Source organism: Petaurus breviceps, unplaced genomic scaffold (genome assembly GCF_028583685.1).
Source record: "Petaurus breviceps papuanus isolate PSGF00001 unplaced genomic scaffold, PetGlider_PUasm1.0 177, whole genome shotgun sequence".
Taxonomy (NCBI): Eukaryota; Metazoa; Chordata; class Mammalia; order Diprotodontia; family Petauridae; genus Petaurus; species Petaurus breviceps.
Window position 1 is genome coordinate 2,111,698 of NW_027185776.1, and position 17,682 is coordinate 2,129,379.

The following is a 17,682-nucleotide window of genomic DNA, read 5'->3' on the forward strand; positions in this document are numbered from 1 at the left end:
ATCTATCTATCTATCTATCTATCTATCTATCTATCTATCTATCTATCTATCTATCTATCTATATTTGCATGTTTCTTAAGGAATCCAATCTAGCTTCAGTGATCTCAGCAGTCTGACCCATTGATCCTCATATCTCTATCTTGGGAACAAGTACTCTTCCAGTACTTCATATGTCCACCAAATCATTTATTAATTTTCCACAAGTAACAAGTAATAAAAAAAAACAAGCACTCCAAGTCACAGATGTTTATTTTAAGCAAAAGAAGTAAGATGTAATGTTTTTGTTTCTCAAAGTTTTGGTGTTCTGAAAGACACTTCAAGTACAACTTAGTCTTAAATTATACAAATGTGGGCTATTATTAAACAATATCATACAAATGAGATCCAGGTTTCTCAAACAAAAAAATATAAAGCCCTATTCTTCATGACAGATATAGAGCTGGAAGGGATTTCAGAAACCATCTAATCCAAACTCCTCGTTTTACAGATGAGGAAACTGAGGCACGTGCTGGTTAAGTGACTTTCCCAAGGTCACACACATTACATGAGCCATGAATCTTGAGTCCTCTGACTCCAGAGGCAGGGCTCTTTCTCTCTGTTCCCTGCATCCAAAGTGATACTCATTTCCAACTTACTATAGCAGTATATACATATTTTGTGCAACTGCTAAAAAGAAGACTGCCAGATGACTCCACACCCGACTAGGTAGCTTCTCTTTCTTTGTAAAAGAAGGGGAGGAATGGGCAGGGGGGGGTGCGGGGGGTGATATTAGACTTTCACTGTCTTACCTGCATGAAGCCAAATCTGGGCCAGCGTCATCCAAGGGTGTAAGGGCCCTTGCTTAGGGGCACTACTCTGCAAAGATGAAGCTACTTCTGAAAGGGCCTGTTCCACTCTGGAGGCTGCTATGGAGGTGGCATGAATCGAACCTGTGAAAGTATGTAAAAAAAAAAAATCACAGGAGCGAACAAACTCCAAAGAACCCACACCTCCCTACCATCACATACACTGGTATAAATCTTGTCTAAGAAAAAATTCTCGGCAACTGCCAAACTTAGTTTTGAAGTTTGGCCTTTATCCTTCTGGTCTCAGCAGAAACACACCAGAGAGAAGCAACCACCCCAAGAACCTTTACCTGTGACAACTACTCCTCATTTTACAGATAAAGAATGTGAAGCCCAAAGACGGGAAGGACGTCCAGATAGCAAAGTAGCTGAGTCAGTATTTGAGCCCAGGTTTCCTGACTATCAATCCAGCACTCGCTACTGGCTGAAGTAGACTTGCTCACCATTTCTGAAATCAAAGCTGGGAGAGGGCATTAGGGCATCCTGAACAAGATCTAAAAATTGTGGGTGGATATTCAGTGTTACTCTTCACAAGAGGCTTTAAGCCTTTCCTGGAATACACAGAATTTATCAAAAAATAAATACCCCTGAATCACGGAGAATAGACTTCTCTGGCATTAATAATAGTTCCAATTACTGAATATCTGTAATATTCAGAAGTGTCCACAATGCCAGTGTGGTGTGCCTTGAAGCAGCTATTCCTCTAAGAAATCACTAATAACTCCTGACTTCCTGAAACTAATACGTCCACATTCACTTGGCCAGTCTGCATCCAGGAGGTTGGGCAAGGCCTCTCCTGTAGGCCCTGCATTATATGGATTTGCTTAAATGCTATTAGTAGCAATGCTTTTTGCACTGTATGCAATCAAATGACTATTATTAAGGCTAATAATAGATGGGGGTGGGGGCAGCGGGAAAAGTTAGAACAAAAATATAAGGGCTCAGAGAGTGATCCAGCTCAGAAAATACAATTAAGTTGTACTGCCCATGATAGTGGCTAATGAAAAGCAGTGAAATGAAAATGTTTTCTAGTCAAAGGAATAACCACATAGAAAACAAAATGGCCAATTTGTCTCAAGCTAAACTATTAAGGATCAGGAGGAACGAGGATTTCTCTTTGCTCCCAGTTAAGTATGATTTTCCTTTATCCATTTACTGAGACCCAACTGGAAAACTACCACAATGTTGGTTTGCTGCCGGAATCACCACCAGGTGATAAATTCTTTTGGCCACAGCAATTCATGGAAGGTATTTACTTGAAATAGAGAGACTGTCAAATGCACTGGTGATGGGAATACAGAAACTCCCCAAATCACAGACCCATTAAGTATTGAAATATAACTGGAAAATGACACCCAACACAGAACTCTGCAAATGCTAGGAACTGAATAAATGCTTGTTATATTTGTCTCTGCTACCTGACTACAGAAATAATAGTTTCAGAATCCAGAGAATAATTTTCAACTCTGTGAAATTTTAAAATATTATCTATATTGAATAATTGATTTTTAACATCACAGGACTACTTTAGTCAGAGATACAAGCCTCAGATACTAGTTGTCTGATCCCAAGCAAATCATATGAATTTTCTGTGTCTGTTTCTTCATCTGTAAAATGAAGAGGCTGGAATATATGGCTTCCAAATTCCCTTCTACCTCTTAACTTATGGTTCTATGAACTTTTTGAGGGACAAAATATGGCAGAGTCAATGGAATGCTGGACTGGGACATTAGCGGGACCTGGATTTGATTCCTGCCTGTGTGAACATGGGCAAGTTTCCCCATGTACAAAATTAGAATAATAAAACCTATAATACCTTTCTCCTAGCATTGTTGCAAAGATCAAATTAGAAAACATAAAGCACTTTGCAAACTTTAAATGTCAGCCTTCATCAAATTTCAAGATTGTATGTGTGTGTGTATGTATGTGTGTGTGTGTGTGTCTAAGAAGAGATAACTATTTCATTACTACTAAGAAAGACAGATTCTCTCCCAAAGGTACAAGTTACCCCATTAAAATTCAGCAGTTTGGAATTTTTCAGGTCATATCATATGTATCATTCAATATACTTTAGTACTGCTCTAAAATGTAGTTATTGAAAGGCATGGTGGTACAAGCCATACTCCCTGCTACGAGGTAAGCAGAAGCTGGTAGACCCCTCAAGTTCACGGAGTTCTGAGCTGCTAAGGGCTAAAGCTAATCTGATATCTACACTGAACCTGGCACCAATACAGTAAGCCTCCAAGAGTGGAAGGTCATCAGTCTGCCAAAGGAGGAATGAATTGTCACAGGTCAGAAAATGAGCAGGACAAAGTTTTTGTGCCAATAATCATGGAACAGGTCCTGTGAGTGGCTAATGCACTTCCAGAAGGATAAGAAAGAAGAGGGAGAGGATCAGGGGGGCAGGGAAGAATAAAATATATATATATATATATTTATGTAATCTGCCTTAATATGGCTTAGTTAGGTCTAGGCAATCAATACTCTCTTCAGCAAGAGAACAATAAGATGAGAAAAATTATTTGAATCAAAAAGTTCTAAATTTAAAAATATATAGTTTTAGAGAACAATACAAAAGTAAAAAACTAGATCATATATTTTGACCCTGACATTGCTAAAATTTAATCCTATATTGCAAAAAGGGAAAAAAAACAACTCTTCTATACAAAAATATACTTAGTTGTTATTTGTGGAACAGCAAACAATTGGAAAACAATCTATATATTCAATGGAGGGAAAATGGCTGAATAAATTACAGTATATTCATGTAACAGGATATTAATGTGCTATAAAAACAATAATTATGAAGGCTATAAGGAATATGGCAAAAGTTATCTGAAATTATAAAAAGGGAGGCAGTTATCTAAAATTATATAAGTGACATCAGCAGAAACAGAATGGTATAGATATTGACAACTATTTCTCTGTGTGTGTATACATGTATATATATATGTATACCCATATACATATACACATACACACACAAAAAAAAGAAAACCAAAGATATCTGGATCTTCAGATAGATATACAAAGGGATGGGGAACATATTTTAACTGGTTTCTGATTATTAATCTGTTTGGTCCTACTTTGTTAAAATATTAAGAGTTTATTAAAATTTCATAGCTTATTTTATAGACCTATTTGATTATGTCTTTTTATACTGGCTACTAGTTTATGATAAAATTTTTTAAATGCCATGTTTTTTTTCCAAGAGTCTGTGAACCCTTAATTCTGTAATCCTATGGTCTGTTCTAGTTATATGAGTTTTTCAAGGATTTTAAGCACTAAACTATCAAATATACATAAATTTGGGGGCTGGTGATAATTACTTCATTACCAAGCTTTCTGGCTTTTCAATACATAGGTAGACAACCATGAAACAACAAGCACTGAACATTCACTTAAGGAACGACCAGAGACATCTGCCAAGTAGAGCTCACTCGTTCCATTCTATGTCATTCTTTCTTTTGGCGTACAAGGCCTAGGAAAGTCCTTCATAAAAACTGGGAAGCTTCCAAACATTTTCTATCAGTCTTTACTGTTTACTTGTTGCAAAAATTATGTTTATTTTCAGGGGTTGCTCAGGTTTTCTTTTTTTTTTTTTAACCCATGATGAACTGGCAAAGATATCCACCAATTATGCCTACAAAAATATGTCATCTATGTGTCAGTTATAAGCCAACTAAACTCAGTCCATCATGGGCATAAATAAAATCCAAATTTCAGATCTAGCGAATATAAAAATGAGCAAAAAAAAAAAGAGAGAGAGAGAGAATTCTTGCTTCTTATCTGGGCTTGGTTCCCATATGCTGAAAGCACTAATTAAGGCCACTAATTACACTAATATACAAGTTCTATTTGTTCTTCTAATGAAAACCTAAGCCACACCTCTCTGGATAAAGGAGACATTAGCCATATTTTAGACACATTCGCTAACAAAAATAAATATGTGAGTGTGACACAGATACCTGGGTACATTCAACAGACAGAAACCTCAATGTATGCAGTTTAACATTGGGTTGATTTCCTGATAAGCTGGAACCCTAAACAAAGTGTCTACTTATATTAATGCTTCTATTTTGTTTTCCTAGGGAATGCTGTCTCAATAGCTTTCTGTATGTGTACATCCACTATTCAGAGGATACATATCTTCATGGATTCAAAGAAATTCAGGTCTCTAAAAAACAAGAATTAGTCAAGTAATGACTTGGATGTCTGTGGCACACTGAGACACTTAGTAGATGCTGGTCAAGGGTATGTGTATTTTCTCTTTCTATTAATCTAAAAAAAAATGAAGAAAAGGAAAAAGTGGCAATATTTATGAGGATAACAATTACATGACAACAGTCATGCTCTAAATGGACACTTGCTTCTCTTAAGCCAGTGATCCAATATGCAAGTGATGTGAAGGCACAGTCCATGTGTTCTGAATTATGCAATGGAATGCTGCAGGTAATCAAATGCCTACTACTTTTAGGAGAAATAATGACACTGTTTTCCTGTTAACATCGACTGTGTTCAGGAATTACTAAAATAAAGCTATGCCTGATATTTATGATTTCACATGCAATCTTCTTTTTATATTCTTTATATATGGGAGTTCTCATGTTTGTTGGTGTTTATCAAGTTCAGAGTAACTTTATATGTGTGTGTGTTTGTGTTTTTAGAATAAAAAATCTAATCATGCCTCAAATGTACTCTTACTATTTATCTCCAACATTCACAATCTTTAGCTTCCTTCAAGGCTCAGCTCAATGTGCACATCCTCTATGAAAAATACTTGCATTTCCCCAATTGTCAACACTCTTGCCTCCTTCAAATTACTTTATTTTATACAGATTTGTGCATGTGCTGAACCCCCACCCCCCACCCCAGCTAGGATGTAAACTCCTGGAAGGCAAGGACAATTTTGGTTCTGACTTTGCTTTCCCAGAGTATACAACAGTGCCTAAGTATGTTGAAATTAAGTACCCAAAAATTGGAGACAGTAAAGAAGGGGAAAAATAACTACAAAGAAGTAAACAACATAACATATATACACACTAACACAAATATACCAACCTTACTATTTGATGTAAAAATAATTATTCTCTTCCTTTCACCACTAAACCTTTACATATGAACGGAGGAGTGTTTCAAAGGGATAGTATATATTACATCAGCAAGAGAAGTAGCTTGGCAAGGGGACAGAGAGCAAACCTGGGTTCAAGTTCTGTCTCAGACACATACTATGAATTCCCCACTTCACACTATATGTGCTCTCTAAGCTTTATTCCACTTATCCCTGGACTCTATACATACTTGTGGGAAAATGTGTCCCAGAATTCTGGAGAATGCTTTTGTACCAATTGTACTTATTATATCATCCCAGTAAATACTAATTTCTAAAAGGCAATTAACTAATTCTGGCTAGTTTATAATCAATGCAGACTTGTGAGCAACAGCACTGTAAGCCCCAATCCTCTAAACCTTCAGGGTTATGCCAAGAAACCCTAGGGGAGGTTTCTTTAGTTAGCTACTCTTAAGCAGCTAACCTGACAGTGGGAGCTGCAAAGTACCACCAGAGGAGGTGCTGCTGTAGGTGGGTAACTAGGTGGCATAGTAGCTAATGTGCTGGACTTAGAGGCAGGAAGACCTGCCTTTGAATCCTGTCTTAGAACGGTACCCACAGTTCGACCTTGCACAAGTGACTTAACTGGGTATCCTCAGTTTCTTCATCTGTAAAAGGAGGGGGATGAACCTGAAGATCCCATGACCTGTGTGACCTTGGACAAGTCATTCCCTACAAGACCACCACTTGTTCCTATAGGATAAAGGCTAGAAAATCTCTAAAGTTAATTTCAGTTCAGTATTTTTTTTTTAAACTCTGAACTCAAAACACCAACAAAAAATGGACCAAGTTTTTTACTCTGTAACTCAATGAATAGTAAGAGGTAAGTTATAGTTTACTTATTGCTAATTTAGTGTACCCATAATTGCCAGAAGACACATGCCCAGTTAATCCCTCCATAGGGTTCTACGGAAGTTCAGTTGCTTCCAAATCCTCTAGGTTCAACAGGTTGGACATGGAAAATGACTTGGATGAAGATCATCTATTATTTATGTTACTAATTTGAGAAGCACCTATCTTTATAGCAACTATCAGTCCTGGGCACTGTTTGACAGCTGGTCTTGTCTTCCCTCCCCACTCCTCCTGGTGATACTGGTAGATATAACCTAAGCAACATCACACAATAGGTTTGAAAAGGGGAAAAATAAACGGCTGCTATAATGAGCTGAACTGAGAATCGGTGCAGGTACATGAGAACCAATAATGAAATTTGGCACGGGACTCTGGTTAAATTGCCAATTTTAGACAGGAGGGGAGGAAGGTCATGAAATACCACTAAGTGAGAGTGATCAGGATCTTGGTTTTGTGGGAACTACAGCCCTCTCCTCCTCCCCCAAATGCCCAAGATTCCTTCTCAGTCCAGACTCATAGCGACACTAATTCTGATTTGGAGGAAGAGTGCCACCTACTGAATTATCAGTGCCACTCCCTGGAATAACTAGGGCTTTCTGCAGACAATTCTCTCTAGACTACCATCATGGTACACGAAGGAAAAAAACTAACTGGTGCAAGATGAAGTAGAGGAAGAATTTCTACTGACAGCCTGGGGGACCTATAGGAAAAGCCTACTGGTCAATGGAAGTACATGGACAAGGAATACAATAATGTATTCCAAGAATCCAGCTTTTCCTCCCTGGTTCCCATCCTATGCTTCAAATTTTGGGCAAAACTTTACCATTGAGTCTGTTTATAAATGGCCCACCTGCACACTTTAATTATTATGTTCGTTTTTCTGATAGCATTAAGTAACTTCTGTAGCCCGATTGTTTTTTCTTCTATTTTTAGCATTTGTAAAATTAACAGAACTTCAGTTTCATCCACAGAATAATTTCAATATGCAGGTCAAAACAGTGAACATAATAAAGCTCAAATTTCCATAGACTTTTTTATGGTTTGCAAATCACCTGACTCACAACACCCTGTGATGTAGGCAGTGCAAACAGAACAGCCTCATTTTGTAGATATAGGAGCAAGTTCTCTGGAAGTTAAAGCAACACATCCAGGGTCATTATAGCAACTCCACATACCGTTTCTTCTATTACTCTATTACCCACGTATTGATTTTTTTTTAAGAATGTTTTTATGAGTTTAATAGGGTTAGGGACCAGACTTGTGATTTTATTGGTACAGGAACTCTTAACAAGGAAATTTCCTTTACCAACGTGAGCCAGAACTCTCTCTCTGCAAATTATACAGTGTTAGAGAATGTCCTTGAACACCAAGAGGCTTAGTAACCTGCTGACGGTCACATATCCACCAAGCGTCAGAGAACTTGAACCCAAGTCTTCCTGGCTTTGAGGTCAGCTCTCTAGAGACCCATGAAGCCACAGTGCATTTGTGTTATGAATAAAGAATAAAATTCTACTGGCAAATCATCTATTATTATACCTGGGAATCTGGATTTTGGCTCATTTTATGGCATCTGGAGGATTATGTGAACTGCCACATGTCTGTACATGAGAAGTAAGCATGTGGATATACATCTTCATGTCCTGCTTATGCGTTTGTCATAAATGTCTCTTCCATCTTAACTCTGGATCAGAGCCCTACCTTTAATAGCTACGGCACTGGAAGTATAAAAATACATTATAGCACTGCAGTCCCCCTAGCCCTCAAATGATGAAATACCACCTATCAACAGCTTCCTTAGTTTTCAGTTTCTGAAAAGCTATGGCCCAGTACAATTCAAAAAGAAAAGGTGGCTTCATTTTTTAATGTCGTTGAATATTAAATAGCAATAAGAATGATTCAGCATTGTCAGCAAGCTTTGCTCAGAACATTTGGTTTTTAAAAAGAAAGGAATTTCTGGTTCTTAATACCATGCTTGAAAACTAAATCATACCATCTCTGTGATATACCAGCAGATGAGTTACTGACTTTCAGTTATCATATCTGTAACCCACCACAAGGACTAAAATCAGATATGAAGGGTGGGGGTAGGGGGAAAGGAGCATGAGGACGAAGGGGCTACTGTTTGTGTTCAAGAGAAGCCTCACTCCCCAGAGAAGTTCCCTGCTTTAATGTCAAGTTAGCACTTGTGCCTTTTTCTTATTCATGACCTTCCATTTTGTGCTGGTTTCCACTTAGAGGACAACACAGAAATACCTCCTCTATATTCTAGGACTCAGGCAAGATTTATGAGGAGGTAACACTGTAGTAGTAGGGGTGGGGGTACCATATTTAATCACTATAAAGTCATCTCATGCTGCTTTGGCAGCCTTCACATATGTCTTAGGTGTCTAATTCAGAAAGAATCCAACATCTCATAATTTGAGCAGCAACTACAGAAAACTGACAGGATTCAAGGTCAGGATTTGTCTTTTAGTATTTATTAGCATTTATGAGAAATGTCACTAGCTCAAGAGAGAAACCAGGTGCCCAAATGTCCTAACAATGAACCCAACCATGATGTTCTCTTTGGTGAAGTCTTTGAGAAAGTTATTTGGTCAGTGGCTATTATGCTTCTTTTTCACATAGTCCATCATCACTGTCAACAACAGTGATCAAGTCCATGGACCCAAACCTTAGGAGATCATGATTTCCAAGTAACTACAGCATGTCAAATGCACAATTCAATTTAAACCTTCAGGTTCTCTCTCCTCCTGGAAAGTGAAAATTTTTTTAAAGTTAAGTTTCAAGAAACTATCCCACTGAGAGAAGGAAGAGATCTGGATGTCACTAAAACCATGCAGAGCAAAAGGTATCATGCTTCACATTTCTGATGTGCCAATATCAAACAGCAAAGCATTTAACAAAGTCATTCGGAAAACATGCAGGAAAATTAGTAATATATAAAAGCTACCAACATGGGCCTTATGCACTAAAAGAGACAGTATCCTGTATAGGACTACAATAGGCAGTTGCTTCAATTTACACATAAATACTCCAATGCTAAATAATCACATGGCTTTGTCTTTGTACCTGACCAGGTTCTTTCTCCTGTTAACAGTAATATTCTGTTCAAAAACAAGAGAACAGGTTTTTCTGGTAGGTTTTTGTTGTTTTTTCCCTTTTTCTGGCTTTTAAAAAGTAAGTTACAAAGAAATATTAATTCCTGATTAAAGGTTTCTAACTCAAATGTCAATTTATACTTTGGATGCAATTGTGGATTCATAAGTTGTCTGACGAACATATGGAATTTGCCTACATGGATAGAAAAGTAACCTGAACCAGCAGAGACAAGGGTCCTGGCATCAGAAGACCTTAGTTTGAATCCCAGACCCATCTCTTGCTACTGGCATGAGTGGGGCAAGCCTCTTTGCCTCTCTGAGCTTCATAATTTCTTGAACTGTGACACTGCTAGTAATAATACTGGTCTGACCCACCTCCTAGGTTGTGAGGAAATCACTTTATAAACCTAAAGTATGTTGGGGGAAAAGTAAGCTATTATTGGTAATTAGTAAAAGGAATACTTAACATTTCACCCTCCAATGGAACTTATCTGAGATTTTAATTGGGAAAAAATTGCATTTGAAAGACACTGTGCTGAATCTAATATTCATTCATTCAATAGACATTTCTTGAGTGCCTACTAAGTGAAAGGAAAGGCCCTTTGCTAGGCACTTGGAAAGGGATAAAAAGATATTTAACTTTTCAAAATGTAAAGGAGAGAAAAGTCACTAGACCAGAATTGGAACTGTTACTAAAGTGTAATTTTTAGATCCTGGAATAATTTTATATTTGAATTTAAAAAACACCATTGCATTTAGCAGGCTCATACAAACAAATATAACAACTAATTTATTAGTCATGTTTTTATCACAACACAAAATGCTGCATTTATAAAAAGCCGAGTCAATATGAAAATGTTAATCATAATAGAAAGAGGAAAATTAATGTCATCTTGCTTTTGGCTTCTCAATTTTATCTTGGGCTGTGATTTATTCTACTATTGATCTGTTTTCCTCTTTCTCTTCTTGGGATGTTCATTCTTAAAGAATGATTATTTCACTGGCAATGACAAGTCTCATGAGGAGGGCAGTGATTTCACTACAATCAATCTTAGGAAAAATTGACCCAAGAAGCTTATTCTCACAGTAAACCTACTTGGTGTTTTCTTAGATAGCCCAAGAACTTCAGGAATAAAAGGAAAGCAATTATTAGAAAATAATCAAATGCCTTTAAAAAAATCAAATAGGCTTTGGCTTCATATTATAGATTTCTGAAAACTTTCAAGTTCAGTTGAATTTTAAATATCAAATACTTTAGATATACCAGGAAAACTCAATATTCAAGGGAGTCTAGTACTTTGCACATAGTTGCTGCTATAAATATTTGCTGACTGAATAATGAAAGAAAAATTGGAGGTGAATCCTTCTATATAACATACATATGTATGTATATACATAACAAAGAGTCTCCTTGTAATGTGAATAATCACTTCACAACTTCATTACTATCTCTTTTTCTAAGCACAGATTTTCATGTTGTTCAGTGGAAATAAAATCACTGTAATGTTACAGGTGAGGAAGTAACTCCCTCTGTACTTTCTGAGTTGCATTCACTGCTGCAGGCCATTAGAATGCATCAGAGTGTTAAACACTACCCCAATGGCTTTTAAGAATAAATATCTCTTCTAATACACCTACCTACACCTGAGGAGGTAGCTTAGTCACCTATAAGATTTAGCAGACACAGTAAAAAAAAAAAAACTGTTCCACTTTCAACTTTAAGAAAATTACTAGATTTCTCTGTGATCAGAACAAAAATTTAGAGCCAAGGGATTTTAAAGATAACTTAATCCAACACCTTCATTTTAGACAAGAAGAAACTTGAGATTCATTGGAGTGAAATATAACTTGTCCACAGACATCATGCTTCCAGACCAGTGCCCTTCACACTGAAACAAACTGTCTACTCTTTTCCTTACTATGTATGCTTCTTTGTAGTCCTTGACAAAAGAATACTGCCTCTTCAATAATTAAACTCAAGCAAGAGATGAGTGCTTTCACATCTTGTAATAAAACAGCCCTTGGGGTGACCAGATGGGCAAACATGCTCCAGCCTTGCTTTACACACTGTGTCAATTGCCCACAACCCATCAACCACAATAGAAAGAGACATTCTGTGGTGAAAGAGGGAGGTGTGATTGTGGGAAGGAGGAAAGGAGGCCTAAAAAGGTTAATAGATCTGTAAGCTACTTACTAACTGAAAAAAGGGAGGAAAAACCATGAACGTATGCTTCTGGAGAGTTGCCTTGAAATAACAAATCAAACCACAAATTAAAAACAAAATGGTTAAATTAAAAACAAGAAAGCAAATCAATTTCTGATAACCTTCCAACTGTTAAGTCTTGTTTTGACTCATATTTTCAAATAAGCGGTGTCCTGTGTATTTCTCTAACACATTTCTTTTTTTTAACTAAAGAAAAACTGCTGGACATTTTTCTCCCTGTTAAATTCACATGATATGACAAATGTGAAAATATGTTTAATATGAATGTATACACGGAGCCTATATCAGACTGTATGCCATCTTGGAGAGGGGGAAGGGGAGGGAAAGGGAGAAAATTTAGAACTCAAAATCTTATGGAAGTGAACATTGAAAACTAAAAATAAAATTGTTTAATAAAAAAAGATCAAATACAACTGCCTAGGTTTGTTATTCAAGGTTTTGATAATCAGTCTCTAATCTACCTCACAATCTTATTTATTCACTCTCTCAAGTATTTAAAATTCCAATAAAACTAGACTACCAGCTCTCCTAAGCCGCCCCCTTCCCCCAAATAAATTCACATGATACTGACCAATTCACAAATTGAATTTGGTTTCCAGGAAAAGAAATTCTCAAGGGAATAACAAAAAACAAAAATAAAACGAGTTTTTTTAAAACTTTCTTTAAGCTCCATTCATGTGCCAATATTCATAAGTATTAAGCAAATTCTTTCTATGAAGTTTAAAATGGGGGAAAAAAAAATAAAACTCTGAACCAGTGAAACCAGTTTATCCTGAAAGGCTTAGTGATTCAACTTCATTGTCTTCTATCAGGTGTTTACAATGGAGACCCTGCATTTCGACAAGTCATCTAGAAAAAAGGTGCTCTTCCTACTCTACCCAATCCTTAAAAAAAAAAACAACCCTAAGTCCTAAAAGCTCAGAGCTTCCACTAACATATTTCCTTGTTAGTGGTTAGATATCCCTCGAGGAATGACTCAGCTCCACAAAAATCAAGTATCTGAGCACTGCTCGGGATGTATAGTGTACCACAATGAACAGAAAGTCTAGAGGAAGCTCATAACAATTTAGTAATTAATCGGTAGTCAAGTGTCTGAAGGACAATCACAGCTTCAAAATTCCAAAGTTACAGTAAAACAAAAAGCTTCTCTTGGGTGCCCAGCAAACACATCCTTTTTTCCTATCTTTTTAATAGATGATTTTAATGAGATTCATGATAAATGGAGGGATGATAAAATATATCAAGCATAGTAAAATTTAGTTTTCATTTGGGATCAGGGTTGGACTAAACTAATTCTGTAAAAATTGACTTTCTAGGTAAATATTTGGAGAGCTGCCTTAAGAGTTTAATTCAAGCAAAAAAAATACACACACAAACATATATATATATATACTTATATACACACATACAGGTATATATATTCTAATTGATTTGTGGAAGATAAAACATAGCACTGACTATTTCCTGTTCATCAGTGAATTAAGAGACACAAAAAGTAAAAAATTGTACAAAAGAATTACAACTATCTTCTGAGGCATCTCCATCAGAGTATTTCACTTTATGAAACTACTTTTCAAGTTAAAAGAATTCAAAACAATTGAAACAGATAATTGAGGCAAATGGGTTTCTTGGTTTGAATTATCTAGATAATAGTTTTATTTCTTCTCTTTGTGTGTGTATGGAATAACATAATGGGTTAACCATTCAGAAGATGGAAAACATTTCCTTGCTTTAGAGAAAATAATTCTCTAACACTGAAAAGCATTAATTACCTCTAAAAGTCTTCATTCAGTATACATCTTAAAGCTAGAAATAAATAGTTGTGCATTATGGATCCTGCAATGAACTTCTTCAATATTATTCAGTGTGAATGTTACCATTCAGAAATAGGTGAAAGGAAACTTGGACAAAATGCACTAATGAGAATGTTATACCCTTATATGACTATGTATAATGATAAATCACCACCCAAAGCAGCTCACTTTAATCCACAAGTAGCTTTCCCAATGGTTAGTTCCTTGCCTAGCTCAAATTTTTCTTTTATTTCAATATTAATTTAAACAAGATTAAACTAGGACATTGATTTATTTGGAGGCAGCTGATGGCACAGTGCCCAGAGTGATGGGGCCTGGAATGAGAAGACCCAAATTCAAATTTGGCTTCAATTTTATGAGCCTTGTGACTCTGGGCAAATCATTTAACCTCTGTCTGCCTCAGTTTCCTCAACTATAAAATTAGGATAACAAAATGCATCTAGCTCTCAGGGCTGTTGTGAAGATCAAATGATATCATATCAAAAAGTGCATAGCACAGTGACTGGCATGTAATACGAGGTATGTAAATAACTTATTCCCTCGCATACACATACTCCTGCCCATCACATTCCTATTTCCTGGCATAGTTTCAACAACAAACATCTTCTTTGAAAATGGAAGAGCCATTCAGAGGTAACAAAATGACTCTTGACAATGTAACTATGTTTCTAAAATTGAAAACATTAATGATGATATTTTTGTACCTACTATCCCCATTTCTTTAATATGCACTCAAATTAACTTCAGAAGATGAGCCTAGAAAGATTCAGACTCTGGAAAAGTATCTTGCATACCCAGTGTTGGACTCTAGAAAGGCACCTTGTATCTCGACTTTTGGAAAGTCCTTTAAATACTGGATATAGAAAAGCATCTAATGTGCTGACTTTCCAAAGGTGCCCAGTATGCTGACTAGTTTATTGATGTTCTGAACAAGAACTATCAACTTTCTTTCTTTTCAATTAGGAAAAGGGGAGCTCTGAATTGGGGGACCAGAGCCAATGAGGACTTTGTGTGTTTGCATACATACTTCCATTTCCCTGTTCTTTCTCCTACTTCCAACTTCCTGATGTTTTAATGGGCAAAGTTTTCTTCTTTTTAAACTTTGAGTATTCCTGTACGTTCCTTAAACATGGCTTATCAGTTAGAAAGATTATCAGAAAACAAAACACCAAGCAAACTAAACAGGAATGCCAAAAACATTTTTACAGAGAGAGGGTTTCCGGTGGGGGCCTGGGTCACTGACTGAACAAGCTGCCCGTGGCCACACAAAAGTGTCAGGTTTGGGATGAGAATGAGGAAGATGAGTAGATACAAACAGGTGAAGAGAAGATTCTGTTCTTGAAAGAGAAGAGGAGGAAGAGGAATCTGACACTACAAAAGCAAGAGAGAGAGGATAAAGGCAAAAAACAAAAACAAAAAACAAAATCCCAATCCCACAAATAAAACAATGCAAATCCTCAGAAATACACAAAAACAGAAAATCTACAAACATAATTTTAACATATTCAAGGAAAGCAGAAAATCAAATGAGGTAATGTAAAACATATTCAATTCCAGTACTTGACAACAGAATAGCATACAAGGAAAACAAATGATTTTTAAACAATGGTTTGGGGTTGTTGTTTTTTTATTGTTTGATCTACAAGAATAAAACAGAGGAAAGGAAATGAAATTTGTCAGGGAAAAATTCTTTGGCAAGACCCACTAAAAACAAAATAGGTTTAATTTAGGAAACTTAAAAATTTTTGGATAAACTTGCTGTTGGTTTTTAAATTTTGTAAAACATTGCTAAAATTATCAGAATTAGAACCTGATTTCTTAATTTTTTCTTCAACTAGGTTAGTGATATAAAGGATATCATCAAGAATACAACTAACTGGAAAAAGAGGTCATGTAGTAAGATCTAGAAACAGCAGTTGGACCATCTGAATTGCACATTCATACACCCAAGATAAAAAGAACTGAAGTCTGGCCTCCAATGTACTGAAGATACTCTCTAAGGAGGATTTATAGAAAGCATTGGACGAGAGTTGCCAGGATGAGATAGTGGAATGGATGGTCGTCAATGGAAGGAGTATAGATAGCAATGAAGTCACTGATGGGTCAAAGGCCCAAAACAGATCCCACTTGTATGGTTATTTTGGCTCATAAAATGTCACGTAAAGGAGGGTTGTTGAATCCCAAATTAGCTTTTCTGAGAAGCATTTATATAGAGTTTATTTCAAACATCAAGATTCCACATTTAAAAGGTATTACCAAATACAATGACAATCTCAAGTAAACATCATGAAGAATGGACTGCTGAGCTTTCTAGGATAAGAGGTTATATCACTAGGTCCATTTGGGATAGAAGCAATTCATAGAATTCTATGTTTCTTTTGATGACTAGATAACAACAATCAAGTTTATATCTTACAGGTTTAAGATATGTTTTCCCTTGAATAGATGTCTGACAATATCTACTTTCCATGACAAAATAAATTTAAATACTCCATACCCTGTTTTGAAAGCAAAAGGCAGAAAACTTTTGTTTGAAATAACCCCTTTTTAAGAAGCTACCAACTTATTCCAACAAAAAGGCAATGACTCATAGCTTCAGAGAATCAAGGTTGTCACGCAATTTGAGTCTTCTTTTTTGTCAGATGGGACCACGATGAAGACAGTGCTGCACCACAAGAAAACTCATCATTAAAAGTCAACTGGGAACACTTCATTTGGTTAGCAAGGCATTCAGGGTTTCAAATGAATTGGGAAAGTATTGAGGTATCTGGAGAAAAATGCCATTCGAAACAAAAGGAAGAATGGTAACAAATCAGTCTTTTTTTTTTTTAAGAAAAAAAACTATCTGTTTTTAATGTAGTGCGGCATTTTGGAGAGGTTTTTAGGACCCCAAGAACAAGTAGTCCTTCAGTGTGTAACTATCTTGGCTGGTTGCCTCTAAGTTGAGCCAGAAGGAAAAGTGTCTTGAATTTAGTAGGACTCGCCTCACGGGGAGCTGGAGAAGAGGAGAGAGGAGAGAAGCAGGAGCAGCTGTTTCAGATCTGTCTAAACCATTGCAGGTGCTGTCATGAGTCCCAATTCCTTCCCTTTTCTCTGCTATGACAGAGCTGTTCCACGCAGTAGTTAATCATGATGAAACGCCTATTCCTTTCACATTGTGAGGCACTCAGTCTCCCTGAGTCATACCAGTATAAGCACATCACCCCTACACATGCCCTAAACCCACTTGCAAGGTACCTTTATAATACTGAACAGGGGGTAGAAAATGCCCCTAAAGGGTTTGAAAAACAATGGGAAATCAAGGAGGTTGGCATATGATTTAGTCTTGAAGCTTTTGCTTCAAAGAAAGGTGAAAAGGTTTGTTCCCCAGACAAAGAACTACTGTATATCTAGAAAATGAAGATTTTTGCCATGTGTGATAATATAGTTCTGAAATTCAACCTGCCTGGATTTACAAATCAAACACTACAAACCACCACTGGCTTATTCAGGCAACAGAAAAGCTCCTGCCACTTTATTAGCTTGTTTGCTAGGTTGCATGTGCCAACAGGGAACTTAGTTTTAGGCCAGACTCTCTAAGCCTTCCTTTCCCTTAAAACACCTGTATCAACTCATTTTTAACCAGAGATTTTTGTCACCAGAAACTCTGGAGCTGACACCTCTGACCACTAATACGGAATGTGTATTTGAGGGGAGAGTGGGGGAAACAGCTGCAGTGTAAGGATAAATAAATGCTAAC

The 17,682-nt window shown here is 36.6% G+C and overlaps 1 protein-coding gene across 6 annotated transcripts in view; it reads right to left on the reverse strand.

Moving 5' to 3' along the window:
* The window catches only part of TTC7B (tetratricopeptide repeat domain 7B), a 343,031-nt gene that overhangs the window by 86,856 nt on the left and 238,493 nt on the right, over nucleotides 1–17,682 (reverse strand). For 3 of the 6 annotated variants that reach the window (XM_069085993.1, XM_069085990.1, XM_069085994.1), the window contains 2 exons: nucleotides 15,150–15,314; nucleotides 789–929 (listed from right to left, as the gene is read on the reverse strand). In XM_069085993.1, coding sequence (XP_068942094.1) covers nucleotides 789–929; nucleotides 15,150–15,314 — 306 coding nt within the window. Of the gene's footprint in view, nucleotides 1–788; nucleotides 930–12,099; nucleotides 12,151–15,149; nucleotides 15,315–17,682 lie in introns of all 6 variants that reach the window. The other 3 variants (XM_069085995.1, XM_069085991.1, XM_069085992.1) reach the window with 3 other exon arrangements.